The 15546-nt window shown below is 40.6% G+C and overlaps 1 protein-coding gene across 1 annotated transcript in view; it reads right to left on the reverse strand.

Moving 5' to 3' along the window:
- The window catches only part of CACNA1C (calcium voltage-gated channel subunit alpha1 C), a 463683-nt gene that overhangs the window by 95789 nt on the left and 352348 nt on the right, over positions 1–15546 (reverse strand). The window contains exons 11-16 of the mRNA XM_065742562.1: positions 14552–14578; positions 12310–12470; positions 11277–11502; positions 3262–3469; positions 2348–2468; positions 41–155 (exon numbers count right to left, since the gene is read on the reverse strand). Of these exons, the coding sequence (XP_065598634.1) occupies positions 41–155; positions 2348–2468; positions 3262–3469; positions 11277–11502; positions 12310–12470; positions 14552–14578 (858 nt within the window). The remainder of the gene's footprint in view (positions 1–40; positions 156–2347; positions 2469–3261; positions 3470–11276; positions 11503–12309; positions 12471–14551; positions 14579–15546) is intronic.

A 15546-nucleotide genomic window follows, 5' to 3' on the forward strand; every position in this document is an offset into this window, starting at 1 on the left:
TACAAATGCATGCATACGAGGTGGATGCATATGGATTTACCTAGCTAGTTTTTTCCTTTCTTTTTCCTCTTCCTCCTCTTTCTGTGCAGATGTTAAACTCTCCGCATCAGCAAGGTTGTCCACAGCAATGGCCAAAAATACATTCAGCAGGATGTCTGTGTGCTACTTAAAGAAAATGGGTTCTGAAAACTGCAGAACAACATTATATCCAAGGTGTCTTAATTGAAATTTTTTAGCAACCTGTCATCAGATCTCTTGGATTTTCCAAACTTCCAATTCACACAAATGTTCAGGGTGCACATATTGAGCACGACAAACCTACACCTTCCAACTAAATGTCTAACACATTGCGCCGGATTTCCAAAATTTCACAACAGAATGACTGATAGAAAAGATCCAAGTCCAGACTCAAACAGTTAGATTTCAGTTTTTGGTTTCCATAGAGAGTACGGCTTTATGCAGCGAATTCACTGAAGGATAAGGAGAGCCCTGGATGCCTTGCATCTTTGAAGGTGCAGGTCATTTTTCTTGAAGAACTCTCATAGTCAAGATCCTTATACCATTATGCACCTGGGCTTTTCAATGTTGGCCTACACACTTGAGTTGGACAACCTTATTATAGCCTTCCCACAGACATATATAGGTTTTAAGGAAGTAAGGATAGCACTATCATTAGCATTTCTGAGGGAAACAAAAGAAATTCATTTAGTCTCAGTATTAAAGGATTGGGCTAGCAACTCTGCCATCTCCTAGCAGAGAGCCCACGCATGGAAGTTGCAATATAAACTAGTTGTGCATGTGTTGCTGAAGGGTAAAGAATGACAACTGCTTTCTTGTCTTGCCAGTCAGTGTTAAGATCCTGTGTTATAATTTTGAACACCAGATTCTTACAGTAATTTCTTTAGAGTAAATATTATTATGACACTGGTTCTCAGCAAACTCCAGTTCAAGGCTCATTTTGGAAATAGAGCCACCCCTCTCCTGAGGCTCCAAGGTCTAATATCTACAAAGTCAGCCAGCGTGTGGAGTTGGCTCACATTTTCCTCTGCAGTTCACAAGGAGATCCAAATTGTAGCTTTTTAAAGCTGTCAGGCAGACAGCCTCCCTTGACCTTCAGATAAGTGGAATTGCACCATCTCACTTTGAAGAGAGGGCATGCAGGTCAACCGGAATGTCACATAACAGGGCTTGAGAGACCTGAATTATGATGAAAGGTCAGAAGAGCTGGGCTGAAACTACAAGGTAGCTCTATAGAAGAATCAGTATAGAAAGAAATGTCACCTTTGATACATGAGGGCTATTTATTAGGGAAACAGAAACTAAACATGAACAAATTTGAAGCCAACTGAGATATGGTACAGAACCATGGCTCTGTGTTTGATGCAAATTCCTATGAAAGGACACTCACAGCCTGATCATGCAGTGTGCATTGTGCCTCTGGGTTATCTATCGTGCCTTCACTTCACCTTGAACCCAGAAAAAAACTCAATACCATCTCAGAATAGTAGATAACAGACTGCATGATTTTATGTTTGAAGATCAAAAACACTGCAGTAAGTGAAATGGAATAGGGTTTCTGTTCATTTATATGCGAGTTAATATACGATCTCACATAAATCAATTGTGTCAAACATATGTTTCTCCTATTACAGAGTTTGCATCTAGCATATTGTAGATTACATATATTTTTATTCCACATAAGGTTTGGATGAAAGCAAATGGAACATGTTACTGAAATGGCAGTTAAAGCAAAAATACACAATAAGTACAACAGGTAGACAGAGAGATTCACATATAAGGAAGGCATGAAAGAAAGAAAGATGTGAGAATTAGGGGAAATAAAAATGATAAAATCATAGAATCACAGAACAGCCTGGGTTGAAAAGGACCTCAAAGATCATCTAGTTTCAACTCCCCTGCCTTGGGCAGGGTTGTCAACCACTACAGCAGGCTGCCCAGAGCCACATCCAGCCTTGCCTTGAAGGCCTCCAGGGATGGGGCATACACAACCTCTCTGGGCAACATGTTCCAGTGCATTAGCACCCTTTAAACAAAAATCTTCCTCCTAAAAAAAAAATAAAAACTCGAAACATGTAAAGGTACTAAATGAAAGCTGGTATGCAGAACTGGCATGTAGCTGTCTCTTACTAATATATGCTTGAATGCTTAGCACTAGCTAAGATTAAATAAACTTGTTGAACTTTTGGTAGTGGAAAACCAAAATCTTGAGCTAGGGAAAAGGTAAAGATGTAAGGTACAAAATTAATTACATTCTGACACAACAAAGTGGTAAAGGGTGAGTTTAAATTCAGCCCCATTTGGAGAAAAGAGAAGCATCAAAGGATACAGTTTCCACAGATGAAGAGGATGATGAAGTAAATACAGACCAACATTCCTGGAAAAGAGGGGCCGCCATAAGCCATGATCCCATCATACATCACCGAATTCCAGTCCTCCCCAGTCAGGATCTAAATGACACATTCCCACCAATAAGGGATACAGTGTTAGACCACACAGAGAATTTGAAAACCCCATTAACAGAAAGTTATCGACTATCCTAGAGATCACTCCCCTCCCCCAGGATGGCTGGAAACTGTGTCCATTTAGCAAATTAAAAACAAAATGAGAGAACGTAAAAAAGGCACTAAAAGTGTTAAAAAAATTGAGACGTCCCCTTGAAAACAGACTGCTGAAGCCAAGTGGCTCCCCAAGACATTTTTGTTTAAGTCTCTCCACCTCACCTTGGCGCTTCCCTCCCACGTGTCTGTTGCTTCAGACAGGCTGCAGAACTAAAGCACTGAGGACAGTACTCAGAACAGCCCTCCCAGACACTTCCCTTCACCTTGCGTGTGAAATCACAATCCTGATGCTCTTGGCTGATCACTCTCAAAACTGCAGTCAGCTTGAAAGCTATTTAATTTCTTCACTGGTGCAGTGAGTACGTATTTGTTCCCTCATACTGTGGTAGGGGAGAGGACAGCTGCAGGGATGGGCTCTGGCTTGCAGGCAAGTTCATGGGATGTGGCAGTGGCCATTCTCATGTACTACCCTGATAAGCCCTGGTGCTTTAGGATATTTCCCCCACTTTGGAAAGGAACATTTGTGTGCTGGCAGCATGGTGCCTTGCTCCTGGAGCTATTAGAATGGTTCACAGCCTCAGAGACTGTCAGGCTGTAGAAGAAGGGTGCAGGACCTAGTCTCCCTCTCTCCCCATTTAAAGCACAATATTTCAGTTCCATCTGGACTTGCTCATGCTCTTACCTGAAACACAGTGAGAAGGGACTGGGGGAAGTTGTCAAACGTACTCCTCCTGGTCTGCATTTCATCAAAGTTAAACTTGCCCCCAAAGAGCTGCATCCCCAGCAGTGAGAAGATGATGATGAAGAGGAAGAGGAGCAGCAGGAGGGAGGCAATGGAGCGGACTGAATTCAGGAGCGAAGCCACTAGGTTACTCAGGGAGTTCCAATATCTGTGAGAGAAAACAGAAGCAGTTAAAATGTCTTCACACCAAGACAGGTGCTCATGGCCTGCACAGGATATTGGTTCTGACTGCCCCCTGTGTATAAGCAGGCATTTCCAAACACCCTGTTAGGCAGTGAATCATTGATGTACTTCCCTAAGATAATGAGACCTACTGCAGCTAATGAGTAATTTTACTACCACACGTGTACGTTCCCTCCACCTCCACTTGATGCGCACACCCAGAAGATTATTGCAGCACTCTCCATCTAAGTCTCTGAAAATCTTCTATCAATATACAGTGATTAGTTCTTGCCGCTTCAGTGAGTTACATTCTAACCAACCTCATTACAACACTCACAGATGTCGTGGCATGCCAGAATACCTCACTCCAGAGAATGGCCTGCAATAAGTAGCAGGAGCAGATGGGGAAACAGTTTGGATACAAATACAAACTTGTCCAAAAGACGGTGTGATTGTGCACTTGGGCTCGCTCACAGACAGAGGTTGCTAAGTCTTCTGGAACTGAGAAACAGGAAGATATTCAAGGTCCTCCACATACTGCAGCACTTGTTTTATATGGACCCTAAAAGGGAGACTCCAGATCTATACCCCTAACGGCCTCATTTTTCTTTGCTCACTATCACTGTTTTTCTTCTTTCTTTTTTTTTTTTTTTGGGGGGGGGTACTTAGCCCTTTATATTTGCACAGGTAGGCTGCAGAACATGCTGGAAGAGCTCAGAGCTGGGTACAAATACAGCTGGCCAAGACATTTCCAGGATCTCTAGAACAACAAAGTGCCAGCTGATCACAATGATCAAAATCAACAGCTTTTTCTTTTGCTGAGACTGACAGAAATTGATTGGATATGATTGTGGTGAAGTCTACTGAGATAAACTACTGAGAAAAGGACAAACAACTTATGACCAGGCAATTGCGACTCCTGCTTTTTGAGCAGCTACCATTAGATATAGAGGATGGCTAAGATTTGCCCTCAGTGTATTCCAGGCCAGATCTGCCTGATGTATGATGCAGAGATAGGATCTCCTTGCCCCTTTGGTCCCATTTAAGGATTCAATGTGATGCCAGTAGCATGCTCTACTCTAACACATCAATTTGCTTGCTTACCCAACCAGCAGGGTAGCCATGTGTTGGAAAAATGCTGCCTTTTTCTGAAGAATTGACCATACTGGCAATGAAGCAACTTCCACCTCACTCTAGTATCTGCTCAAACTCTTCTATCCTACTGCTTACTGTGTCATGAACACTTTTATTGTATGCACTTTTGAGTTTGACAGAGATTTCAGACTAGGTTTAATATTAGCTGAGATCTTCCAATCACCTCAATTTGAGTACAACCTTGGGTGGCTTGCACAGGTCAGCAAGCCAATAATGTTAGTGATCTCCAAGTCCTCCTTCTAGCACCATCTCTTGTGGCCTCCCACCATGATCTGAGATCACATCCTCCACTCCCTTCTCCCAAAGCTCTTAACAGTGAACCTTTCTCTCCTTAGAAAACTCTGAACTTCTAGATGTACTTTCCTTAGAGAAAGAAGCTCCACTTGAGAATGTGTCAGGCATGTCTAGTATTCTCACTTCTTGGAGGTCGTCTGGTAATTAAACATACAAACCTGTCTTCTCTGAGGGCAATGTGGTCATTAGAGAGAAGGGTTCTTAAAATCCTTCTTAAATGAATATTTTCAAATGCCAGTGTAAAGGCTTTTGTTGTTCCATGGCAGACAAATATTCAAGTGACCCAATTACTTTGCAAAGGTTAGCAATCTGACCTGCAGAGGGACTGCTATGTCCTCTGAAGTTCAGCAACTAGTTCATCTCCAAGTGCTGAGCTTCAAAGAGAACTGTGATGTTTTCCCTCCAGCCCAGCTTCAGCACTTCAGAGAAAACCAGAGTGCTTTAAAGTTTAACTGCAATTAAAGAGACAAGCAATATAAAACTACAGAGCAGAGGTAAGGGCATAGAAGTTGTGGGCTTGGTGCTACCAAATGTCTAGGTTGAATGTGCAATGTAACAGCTCACTGTGTTTGTGTTTATGCTTACAGTTCACAACATTCACACAGTGGGAGGAAGAGAGAGTGACACAGGAAAAAAGAAAAATAATTCCTGATGAGACTGGACTGAATTTAGCGTGCTCAAAACAAAAAGTGGTGGGGTCTAGAATATCACCAAGCCTTCCAATGTCAGTCAGGACACAGATGCCCTTAAGAAACATACAGGAAAGCTGTTACACTTCTGAACAGTCTCAATGACTTGCTTTAAGCTTAAGTGTCTTGCTATCTTTGAGCACAGCTGCACAGACTTTTATCAGCTCTGAAATTCTTACAAATGGCTCCATATCTGAGATTCAGTTTCCTATGTAACTAATCATCTTTAGAGCAATTAATAGAGATGACCTGGTGATAAGATTAGTACTGGTTTTTTTCTGTGCTTTGAGTGCTAGCTAGAAATACAGCACCATTAGAAAAGTAAACAAACCAGTAAGGAAGTGGGGGGAAAAGAGAAAAAGGAAAGGATAAGGAATGACTGACTCGACTTAGGATATGAAAGTAACAATGGGTCTTATCTCAGATTCCTGGAAGTCTGAACTGAGTTTACCACCTGCCACATTAGGCAACTGTAGAGCTAACTCAAAACACTGTCAAAACCTCTTGAGTTACTCACTAAAACAAAGGGCCTTATGTTGGGAACAGAAGAAGCCCAAAGACTCTGAGCACTCTGTCCTCTTTGATTAATATGTTACAAAGGAAAAAACACATCAGTTACAACAAATGTCATGGCACTGCTGGAAGAAATTAGAGTTTGGGCCAGGCAGCATATAATGGCAGGTAAAAAAGGAAGCACTGCTGCTTCCTCTGACCAATATGGAAATGAATGTTCTTCCTCCTATCTCCCAAAACACCAGTGAAAGAGGTTCTGCAAAATGCCAGTGAGAGGGACACGATTATGACCCTTGTTTCAAAAAAGAGAAATAAGATGCAGAGATTAATTAAACGGTTTGTTCAACACCTCACATAGAAATGAAATGCAGAACTGGATTAGAGCTTAATATTTTCTTTAATTCTCTTCTCTCTCCTCTTCATTGCTTTCCACTATGGCTTTATGATACCTGCAATCACAAATGCAGAGCTTAAAACAGTAGTGACAGCTGGAAGCCTCTTTGTGGGAAAGCTTCTCACACTGTTCATCCAATATAAATCCACTTTGAAAGCAGGTACAAAAAAAAGATGCCTTGCCTCTCCTCCCTACAGCTTACAGTGTGGCTGGATTTAGGTTTGAAATATCAAATTTCAGTAAAATGTTGCAAGCAAATTGATTTACCTTCAAAACATATAGGAATAAATATAAGGATTTATAAAGCAGTAAAGTAATATGTCTTAAAAGACAATCATTTGTGTTCTCTCAGTAAAGAAAAATTTTCTATACAGTGTTGTAAAAATTAGGGAGAATAAAACAGATCATACTGGCTGCCTGTCTATTCATAGAATAGATTCACAGAATGGCTTGGGTTGGAATAGACCTTAAAGATAGTCCAGTTCCAACCCCAGTGCAGCCACTGCTGCCACCCAATTCAAGCTGCCCAGAACCCCATCCAACCTGGCTTTGAATGCCTCCAGGGATGGAGCACCAACAGTTTTTCTGGGCAGCTGTGCCAGGATCTCACCACCCTCTGAGTAAAATATCTTCTCCTTTTTATCTAATCAAAAACTTCCCCCTTTTCATTTGAAACCCATTCCCCCTTGTCCTATCGCTATCAGACCACAGAAAATGTCAGTCTCCCTTGTGTTTATAACCTCCTCTCAAGTACTGGAAGGCCACAATGAGGTCTCCCTGGAACCTTCTCTTCTGTGAGCTAAACAAGCACAACTCCCTCAGCCTTTTTTCATAGAAGTGATGCTCTGGCTCTCTGATCATCTCTGTGGTCCTTCCCTGGCCTGGAAACCACACTCTAGATGGGGCCTTGCAAGGGGGCAATCACCTCCCTGCTGGCCACCCTTCTGATGCAGCCCAGAATACAGTTGGAATTCCAGGCTGCAAGTGCACACTGCTGGCTCACATCCAGGTTTTTGTCCATCCCCCAAGATCTTCTCTGCAGTGCCGATCTCAATGAGTTCTTCTCCCAGTTCATACACATATCTGGGATTGTCTTGACCCAAGTGGAAAAAACTTGCAATTGGCCTTTTTGAATCTCATCATGTTCTTGTGGTACCATTTTTCAAGCCTGTCCTGGTCCCATCGGATGGTGGCCCTTCCTTTTGTAGTGTCAACTGCACCACTCATCTTGGTGTCATCCTCAAACTTGCTGATGGTGCACGATTGCATTGTCTAGGTCACTGATGAAGATGTTGAAGAGTACCGGTCTCAAGGCTGACCTCTGGGGGACAACATTCCTGACCAGCATCCACTTGGACATAGAGCTGTTGACCACAACTTTCTGGCTCTGACCACGCAATTAATTCTTTATTGAGCTATTGGCTGCATTACCTCCTTAATTCTTCTGCAACAAATCTGAGGTTTTCTCCTGCTGCTTCCTGAAGTGACAGTATTTCCTGGCTCTTCTCTGTCACTCAGAGTACATCTTCCTTCATCAAATCTAGTTAAAGCCCTGGTGATCACCAAAGCCAGCTTGCTGCCCAGCATGTTCTTGCCCCTTGTGGTCAGTTGCATCCCATCTGATGTCAACATGCCTGGTCCCTCAAAAGTGTATCCAAGATCATAGTACTTGAAACTCATAGTGTGACACCATCCATGCAAGCATTCATTCAACTAGCCTGTTCTCTTCCTTCTGCCCTGTTCCCAAACTGCAGCCAGGACTGAGAAGAACAGTACCCATGCTCCTGATCTCTTCAACATCTTCCCAAGGGGTACAAAGTCATTTTTAATATTTTGTAATTTCCTAGTTGCAGCCTCCTGTGACCCAGCTTTAAAGAGCAGGAGTGAATAGTAGTCCTCCAGCTTATCACACCTGGTAGCCTCTTCCTTATATCCTGAATGCAGGCCCCCAGTGGGCAGCAAACCTCTAGATCGATTATCTGGGCAGCAAAGGGGTGCCTCAGTGCCCCTGAGCATGGAGTCCTAAATTACTAAGAGTAATGTACAAGACAAAATGGTTCTGAAGAGTATTTAGAATCTTGGAGGAAATGCTTGCTCTTGAAATTCTAAATGTGATTTCTAGAATGATGTGTTTTTCATCTGACAGTGTCTTTATTTATTTTTTTCTTTTATACTGGGGAGCTGAATTTGTGATTTTCCTAGAAGTGTATTATCTTAAAGCACACAGAATTTATCTGTGTTTGGTGTTTATCACAGAAAATCCATGCAAATATATAACAATTAGGCTAACTACTGATGTACCCTCTCCAGAGAGTTTTCCCTGCTTTGTGCCTTTTTACTGCTTCTGATTATCACTATTTCCATCTCCACTGTAAGACCACATCACTGCTCATGAAAACATGTGACATAAAACATTACATTATCATCATTACTATTCTTCCTATCTGTCCAAGATTGTATCTTTCTATATTATTATTCCACGCTGATGGTGTTTTCCAGTGTTATCATCCAGTATTGATAATATAAATATCACTAAATATCACTGTGTTTAGACTGGAGTGAATAATGGAAAAGACTGTATTTTACTGGAGAACATATGACGTAAAAGTTTTGCTTTAATGCCAGAATATTCTTTCCTCCAGTCTGACATGAGTGGGCCTGAAGTGCAGTTTTGGAGGCTTATGGTAAGGCCTTCCACATGAGGGTGAGCTTCATCCACAGTGGGGAAAAACAATAGAGAAAATTATAAATAACTAAAAAAGTACAAATCTAAAATTACTGCAATCTACTTGCCAATATTTTAGAAAAAGGAAAGAAGGGAAAACCTGATTAGTATATTATTCATTGTAAGTTACTCCTCAGCTCTGACTGGGCTTCACCCATAGACACCTGTATAAACCACAAGATGTATTCCAGGTAATATTTTTTTCTATGCAAAACTGGATTTCAGATATACTGCAGAAGGGAGGTAAGTATAACCAGACCTGTTGCTGGCTTGTTCCTACTTTACATCTCTGCTAGAATCTTTAGGAATATCTGAATGTTTCAATTGATGAAGCCTCCTAAAATATTAATGATATTCTCTCAACATTTTCCTTTCTACTATAGAATTCTGCTAGCTAGATATATTTTGTGTAGGAGTGGAGAAATGCCTAGAAAAAACAATGACCTATCCAGCATGCTATGTAGAAGCTTATGCTTTTATAGCTGTTGGTATGTTGCCCTGGGTATATCTGATTACCCAATGCCTGAAACAGCTACTGGTTTCCTCAGAAACCAGGACTGGGACTCAGTGATGATAGCTTTCAGACCCAAAGTTCCAGCAAAAACAGTCTCTGGACCAGAGATCTCCACTACTTCTGAAAGGGCAAAGACACCTCTCTTGCTGGAAATTCTTGCTAATTAGAACATTTTCTCACTCCTGTGATCATGTCTAAATAAAAATATCTTTTTTATTTTATTTTATTTTATTTTATTTTATTTTATTTTATTTTATTTTATTTTATTTTATTTTATTTTATTTTATTTTATTTTATTTTATTTTATTTTATTTTATTTTATTTTATTTTATTTTATTTTATTTTATTTTATTTTATTTTATTTTATTTTATTTCTGTTTTAGTAGTTGCAAGCTTGATTTGGCCACTCTCTCCAAGATTGTAAACTGACTCTGCCATTTGACTCTGAGAACAATCAACACTGCCAGAGACTTGAGGCTCAGAAGCTTTAAGGGTAAATTTTGTACAATATGGGAGTCCAAGTCTGTTGTTTTTTCTGCCTTACAGCTCTGCCATCTTGACTGTCTTCCAGTTCTGGTCGTGTTTTTCTCATGCTCTGTGTTTTTTATCTCAAATTTGTCAGAAATTTCCTTCAGAGGAATTTACAGCAATTCTAGGGACATTTTTATAGCTGAGCCTGCATAAAATTTACTCTTTCATCACCTCAGTCAAGCTTAATATGCTGATGCTGAACAATGCTCACATGGGAAAAGGCAGGCCCTGAGTGGTCACCCATTTTGAGTGACCACATAAGCAGATTTGTTCCAAGAGCTCCAGTCTGGGTAAGACAGGAGATGATGTCTCCTAAATCCTCCCTCAAGCTGAAGAACTCCTTCCAAACCAAGCTGATGTTTGGGAAGTGCACAACTACAAGGAGGAGTAACTGTTTAATAGGCACCACTATGGAGAGAAAAAAGAAAGAAAAGCAAAAATAGGAGAGACTAGAGTCTGGAAAAGTCTGGCTTCTTTGTAGAGCTGCTGCTTCATTGTAGACTTCTATGAAGGAAAAAGGCTGGCAGCACCTTTTGCTGTAGCTGCTTGTGTTGACACTTAGGCCACAGTTGAATCTCCTGGAGCTTGCATGGACTCCTCACTCAAATGTTTTGGCTCACCATAGACTTTCAAGTTCTGTCACTCACAAAGCTCCAGAAAACATCAGAAGGCTACCTGCTCTTTTGTTTTCACTTTGTCTTCTGCATGAAAATTCATATTATCCTCTCAGATTTTGGTTAATCATCATGGTATCAAGTGTCTTCAGTCCCCTATAACCAATTTCTCACCAATCCAACTTAAACCACCCAATCTGTTCAGCCCTCCCCATCCTGCCTTGGTCTTCAGAAGATGAGGACCATTTGCCTAGCACTCTCACTACCCAATTAATGGTAGAGAAAGTGAAAAAAGCAAAACATGAGTGACTTGAAATTACACGTTGTGCAGCCTTCATACATTCAGAAAGAAGTGCAAAAGTACCTTGTGATTTTAAATATTCTTAATAGCCGAACGCATCTCAACACAGAAATGCCCAGTGGTGACATGATCTTCGTCTCAACCAGAATTGTTTCCAGGATTCCTCCACACACAATGAAACAGTCAAAGCGGTTGAAGAGGGAAACAAAATAGGCCTGGAGGCCAAGGCTGTACATCTTCAACAGCATCTCTGCCGTGAAAAGAGCTAGCAGCACCTTATTGGCAGTGTCTCATGAAAAACAAACAGAAACAGATTAAGAAAACTTAATCAAAAGATCATCACAGAGTAACTAGTGACCCTTGCCTGCAAGAACTCCCTTCTGGGATCAGTCTGAAAGAGCAACCTTATCCAAGCTTGGGTCAAAGAACAGACTTAAGAGGTGTGGGCATTTCATCCACAGAAATGTTTTACAGGGAAGCTTACAGCAGTTTTTATGTATTGCAGATACAGCTGTGACGTATTACACAACCGCACAACCTTCACGGCAGGGGTATGCCTGCCTGTGCTCAATCTCCCATCATACTTGTCATCTGCAGATGGGAGTGGGAATAAAAGGGCTGCTGTGCTACCTGCTGTTGCTTAATTAAGCCTTTCAGCTGCTCTCACCTCCAGTGAGGATTCAACTGTTCTGCAGAATGGAGGACTTCAAAAATCACTCTTCATTACTTTCCTGGTAGTTAAAATTTATCATAAATGCAGTTTCAGGGAAGACCCTGGAAAACTTGTAGATTTCTGAAGCCATTCATAAATAAGAAATCCAATGGCTGCAGATGCATTGAATGTTTGAGATTCATTGGCATTCAGCTTCAGCTCCTGATTTCACTGTGGCTAAAAATGAGGGATTTATGTCATGCCTGAAACTTCTCTAATGCGGGTTGGTGTTTTGTTGCACTGTTTAAGATATTCCACAGAAAGAGCAAAATTTGCAGCTATGCATGCTTCTTTTACACTTTATAGCCTAACACACCAGCTCCTCCCTCAGCCCCCTTTCTTAACACTGACCCATAATGAACAGAACCACCACACTCTCCTCACCTTGAACCTCAGTGAGCCAGTCTGGCTGGTTGTAGTGTTCAGAGGCAATGGTAAGTGTGTTGAGAAATACAAGGAAGATCACCAACCAGTAGAAAACGTTGGACTTGACAGCAGCACGGCACTTTCGTCTGCAGAATCGATTCCATCGGCGCCAATAGCGACTTGAAAAATTAGAAAAGGAAAAGTGCTTTTCAGATAGAGATCCTTAGGCTACTGCAAATCTCTGTGAAGAGACAATCTAGTCTTGATTCATTGTTTGAAAATGGTAGGGAATAACTCTAAAGTTCAACATGAGAAACATACTCTTATTCTCATCGGAATCGACAGTTGTGATCATCCTTTCTTTAGCTCTAGGAATAAAGTTAGTCCTAAACAAATTTGCAACATTTAAAGGTGAATAAACCTCTTCAAGCAATATCTTAATCTGATTAAGACATCTATCACAGCTACCCTGAGACGTCTTTCAATTCAGTTCCTACAAAAATCATTCTTCTATTTAATGCTTGTGGCCTGAAATGCAACCCGGACCAGCCTTGAGATAGTCAGTAAAAAGATTCCTGTTGTGCACAGTAGCCCCTTGGGGAGGTGTGATATATAAAATACCTGTGGAAGGTATCCAGCATTCGGCAATGATCAGAATCTAGCATAACCCCAGAGCTAACTCTGAACATAAGGATTTAGAGGACATCAGTATCTCACCTTCATGCCTGGAACTAAGGATACCATTTGTTAATCAACAGATCTTTTAAAGTTTGCCTTCCAAGAAGACATTCTCTTGTGTCACTGATTTCTGAGGGTAATTACTAACCACAGAAGATATTTAAAGCTAATTACACACCTCCTACTCGTCAGAATTTAACTTGCATAGCAACCAGTTTCCAGGCAACACTTGCCACTGTATAATAAAGCTAATAGTTTTATATAGATATCATATACGTTATATACATAGGTGTGCATGTGTGCTCTACAGAAATGCACACAAACATTACAGGACAGAGGAGGAGAGAACGTCTCTTGGTTAGGCTTTCCTTATGTATTATTTCCAGTGATAAACTGTGGCCATACCTGAGGTCAGGGCTCAGCATCTAGATAAAAGAAAGCCAGGCAATGTGCACATAGCACACCGGCTGAGAATTTTGCAACAGCATTTTAACAGGCAATCAAATCCAGGCTGTTTTAGCTTTGCAATTAGTTTTGCATCTAGCCTAGAGATAGCTGAAGCATTTAATCAGGATCATGCATTTTGCAGTGGACTAAGGACAGGAAATGATCTTCCAGTTCTCACAGTGGTCACAATACCTAGATGTTTTACACTGTCCTTAAGCCATCAGCCATCTCACACACTTTTGCATGTGTTTTGCACTAATGGAGAAGGAATATCACCATGTGGTGATACAAGTGTTTTCTTGTGCTTATACCTGGCATAATTAAATCCACAGACTGTACAAATGTTATCACGTATGCAACACTCTTCAGAGAGATGCATACTGGCAATATGTACATACACAGATTCCTAAATTTACATTACTGTTCTTTATTTAAGCAATCTGAAAGAGTTACTCTCTTGTCTCAGTTACTGTGAAAGCTAATTTTCTTTTTTATTAAATTGACTTTTTTATTCAGAGTTAAGGAGGCTGCTGGACTCCCACAGAAGAGGCAGAAATGGACTGGGATGTCAACAATCAAGTTACACAGATTTGGTCAGCTGGAAAAGTACAAACCAACAGATGACCACCTGCAGATTGATGCAGATTGTTAATAGCTTTAAGCCAATGGAGAAGGAAGTATCACCAGAAAAGCTTCACGTCTTGTGGTAAAAGGGAACACTTCACAAATAACCTGAAGATTTAAACTTCATCAGTTGAAAGATTTACAGTCAAGAAGAGCAGAGTAATGAAACAAAGTGTAGCAAACAGAACCTTGAGCTGACAGGGTTGATGTTGATGGGCGTAATGTAATTATGTGGTAGAACTTATTTTCCTTCTGCTTTTATTTTTTATGGTTCAAGATGAAGAGGTAGCAATCAGATATGTACTTTTGAGTGAAATATTCTCAGTAGTCCCTGTGCCTTATTTCTGTATGAAATTTAGTAAAAGTATATTGATATTTGGTAGAGGACTGACTAAAATCAACCAGATGTGGCAGCGTGCCCTAGACTCAAGACTGTACCCATAGATGCAGGAATAAACCATTTCACAAGGAATAAAATCAGTGCAAGGGAAGAAAAGTCAGTTTTACTTACCTAAATTTAGATTTGGAGATCCGATGCCTGAAAGATAAGAATTGCCATTAAAGTCTCTGAAGCTTTTCCATACCCCTTAGGCTTTTATGAGAACAGCAACAGGAGGAAACAAACTTAAGCTCAATTAATTTTTTGCATGTATACTCTTTTCCTTTGGAATTCCCTGTAAGGCAGTGTAGGCCCTGGATGGGACCAGGATTCTCTGATATGATGGGAGTCATGAAGCAGAAGTCATGCTGTGGTGGAAGTCTACCACCTTCGAAAATCAGCAAATAGCCTTTCTCTTGGGTGAAAGCATGGCCTAATGCTAGGGTTTCTATACATCTGCTACTAAATTTATTTTTTGAGTTTGACTTTTTTTCTTTTAGTCGCTAGTTGTTTATATATATATACATATAAATATATATGACTTATACACACAGACATGTTGCTTTCACACATCACCTGGCACTTCAGGATATATAAGCACATTATGAAACCACGGGGAAAATAATGTTTTCTTTTTTCTTTTTCCCATCAATTGAGGGAAGAACAGTACATGGTGAATGTTTTCATACTTAGTAACACTCATATTTATTTTTCTTTGTTACCCGTGTAGAGCAATCTGAATTTAAATAGGCTGAACAATCCGAAATTTTGTCACTGTCATTGAAATTCTGGTTATTAAGCACTCCTGAAAGTTGAGCCATGCCCCCACTATATACTTGTTTAAATATCTAATTCCATGCACTCAGGATTGTTCTCTTCAATAATCTCATTAGCTTTATACAAGAAGTCACAGGCAAAGCCAGAGACAAACCCTTGTTCTTTAGCCACTAATCTTGCCCTGCTTGACACTTGTGCTGTAAGTCCCCTTGGCTGTCTTGAGGTATGTACACACTGGTACAGGCAGAGACAGAACAAAGATATGTGGATGCAATGACATTTGCGAGAGGTGATTTAGGAAGCTTCAAAATCCACTACCAGTAACAAAAGAAATGAAGATCTGGAGAGTG

The sequence above is a fragment of the Cyrtonyx montezumae genome, unplaced genomic scaffold (assembly GCF_038088225.1).
Source record: "Cyrtonyx montezumae isolate F1298 unplaced genomic scaffold, pur_monq_1.0 scaffold_3, whole genome shotgun sequence".
In the NCBI taxonomy this organism is placed as follows: Eukaryota; Metazoa; Chordata; class Aves; order Galliformes; family Odontophoridae; genus Cyrtonyx; species Cyrtonyx montezumae.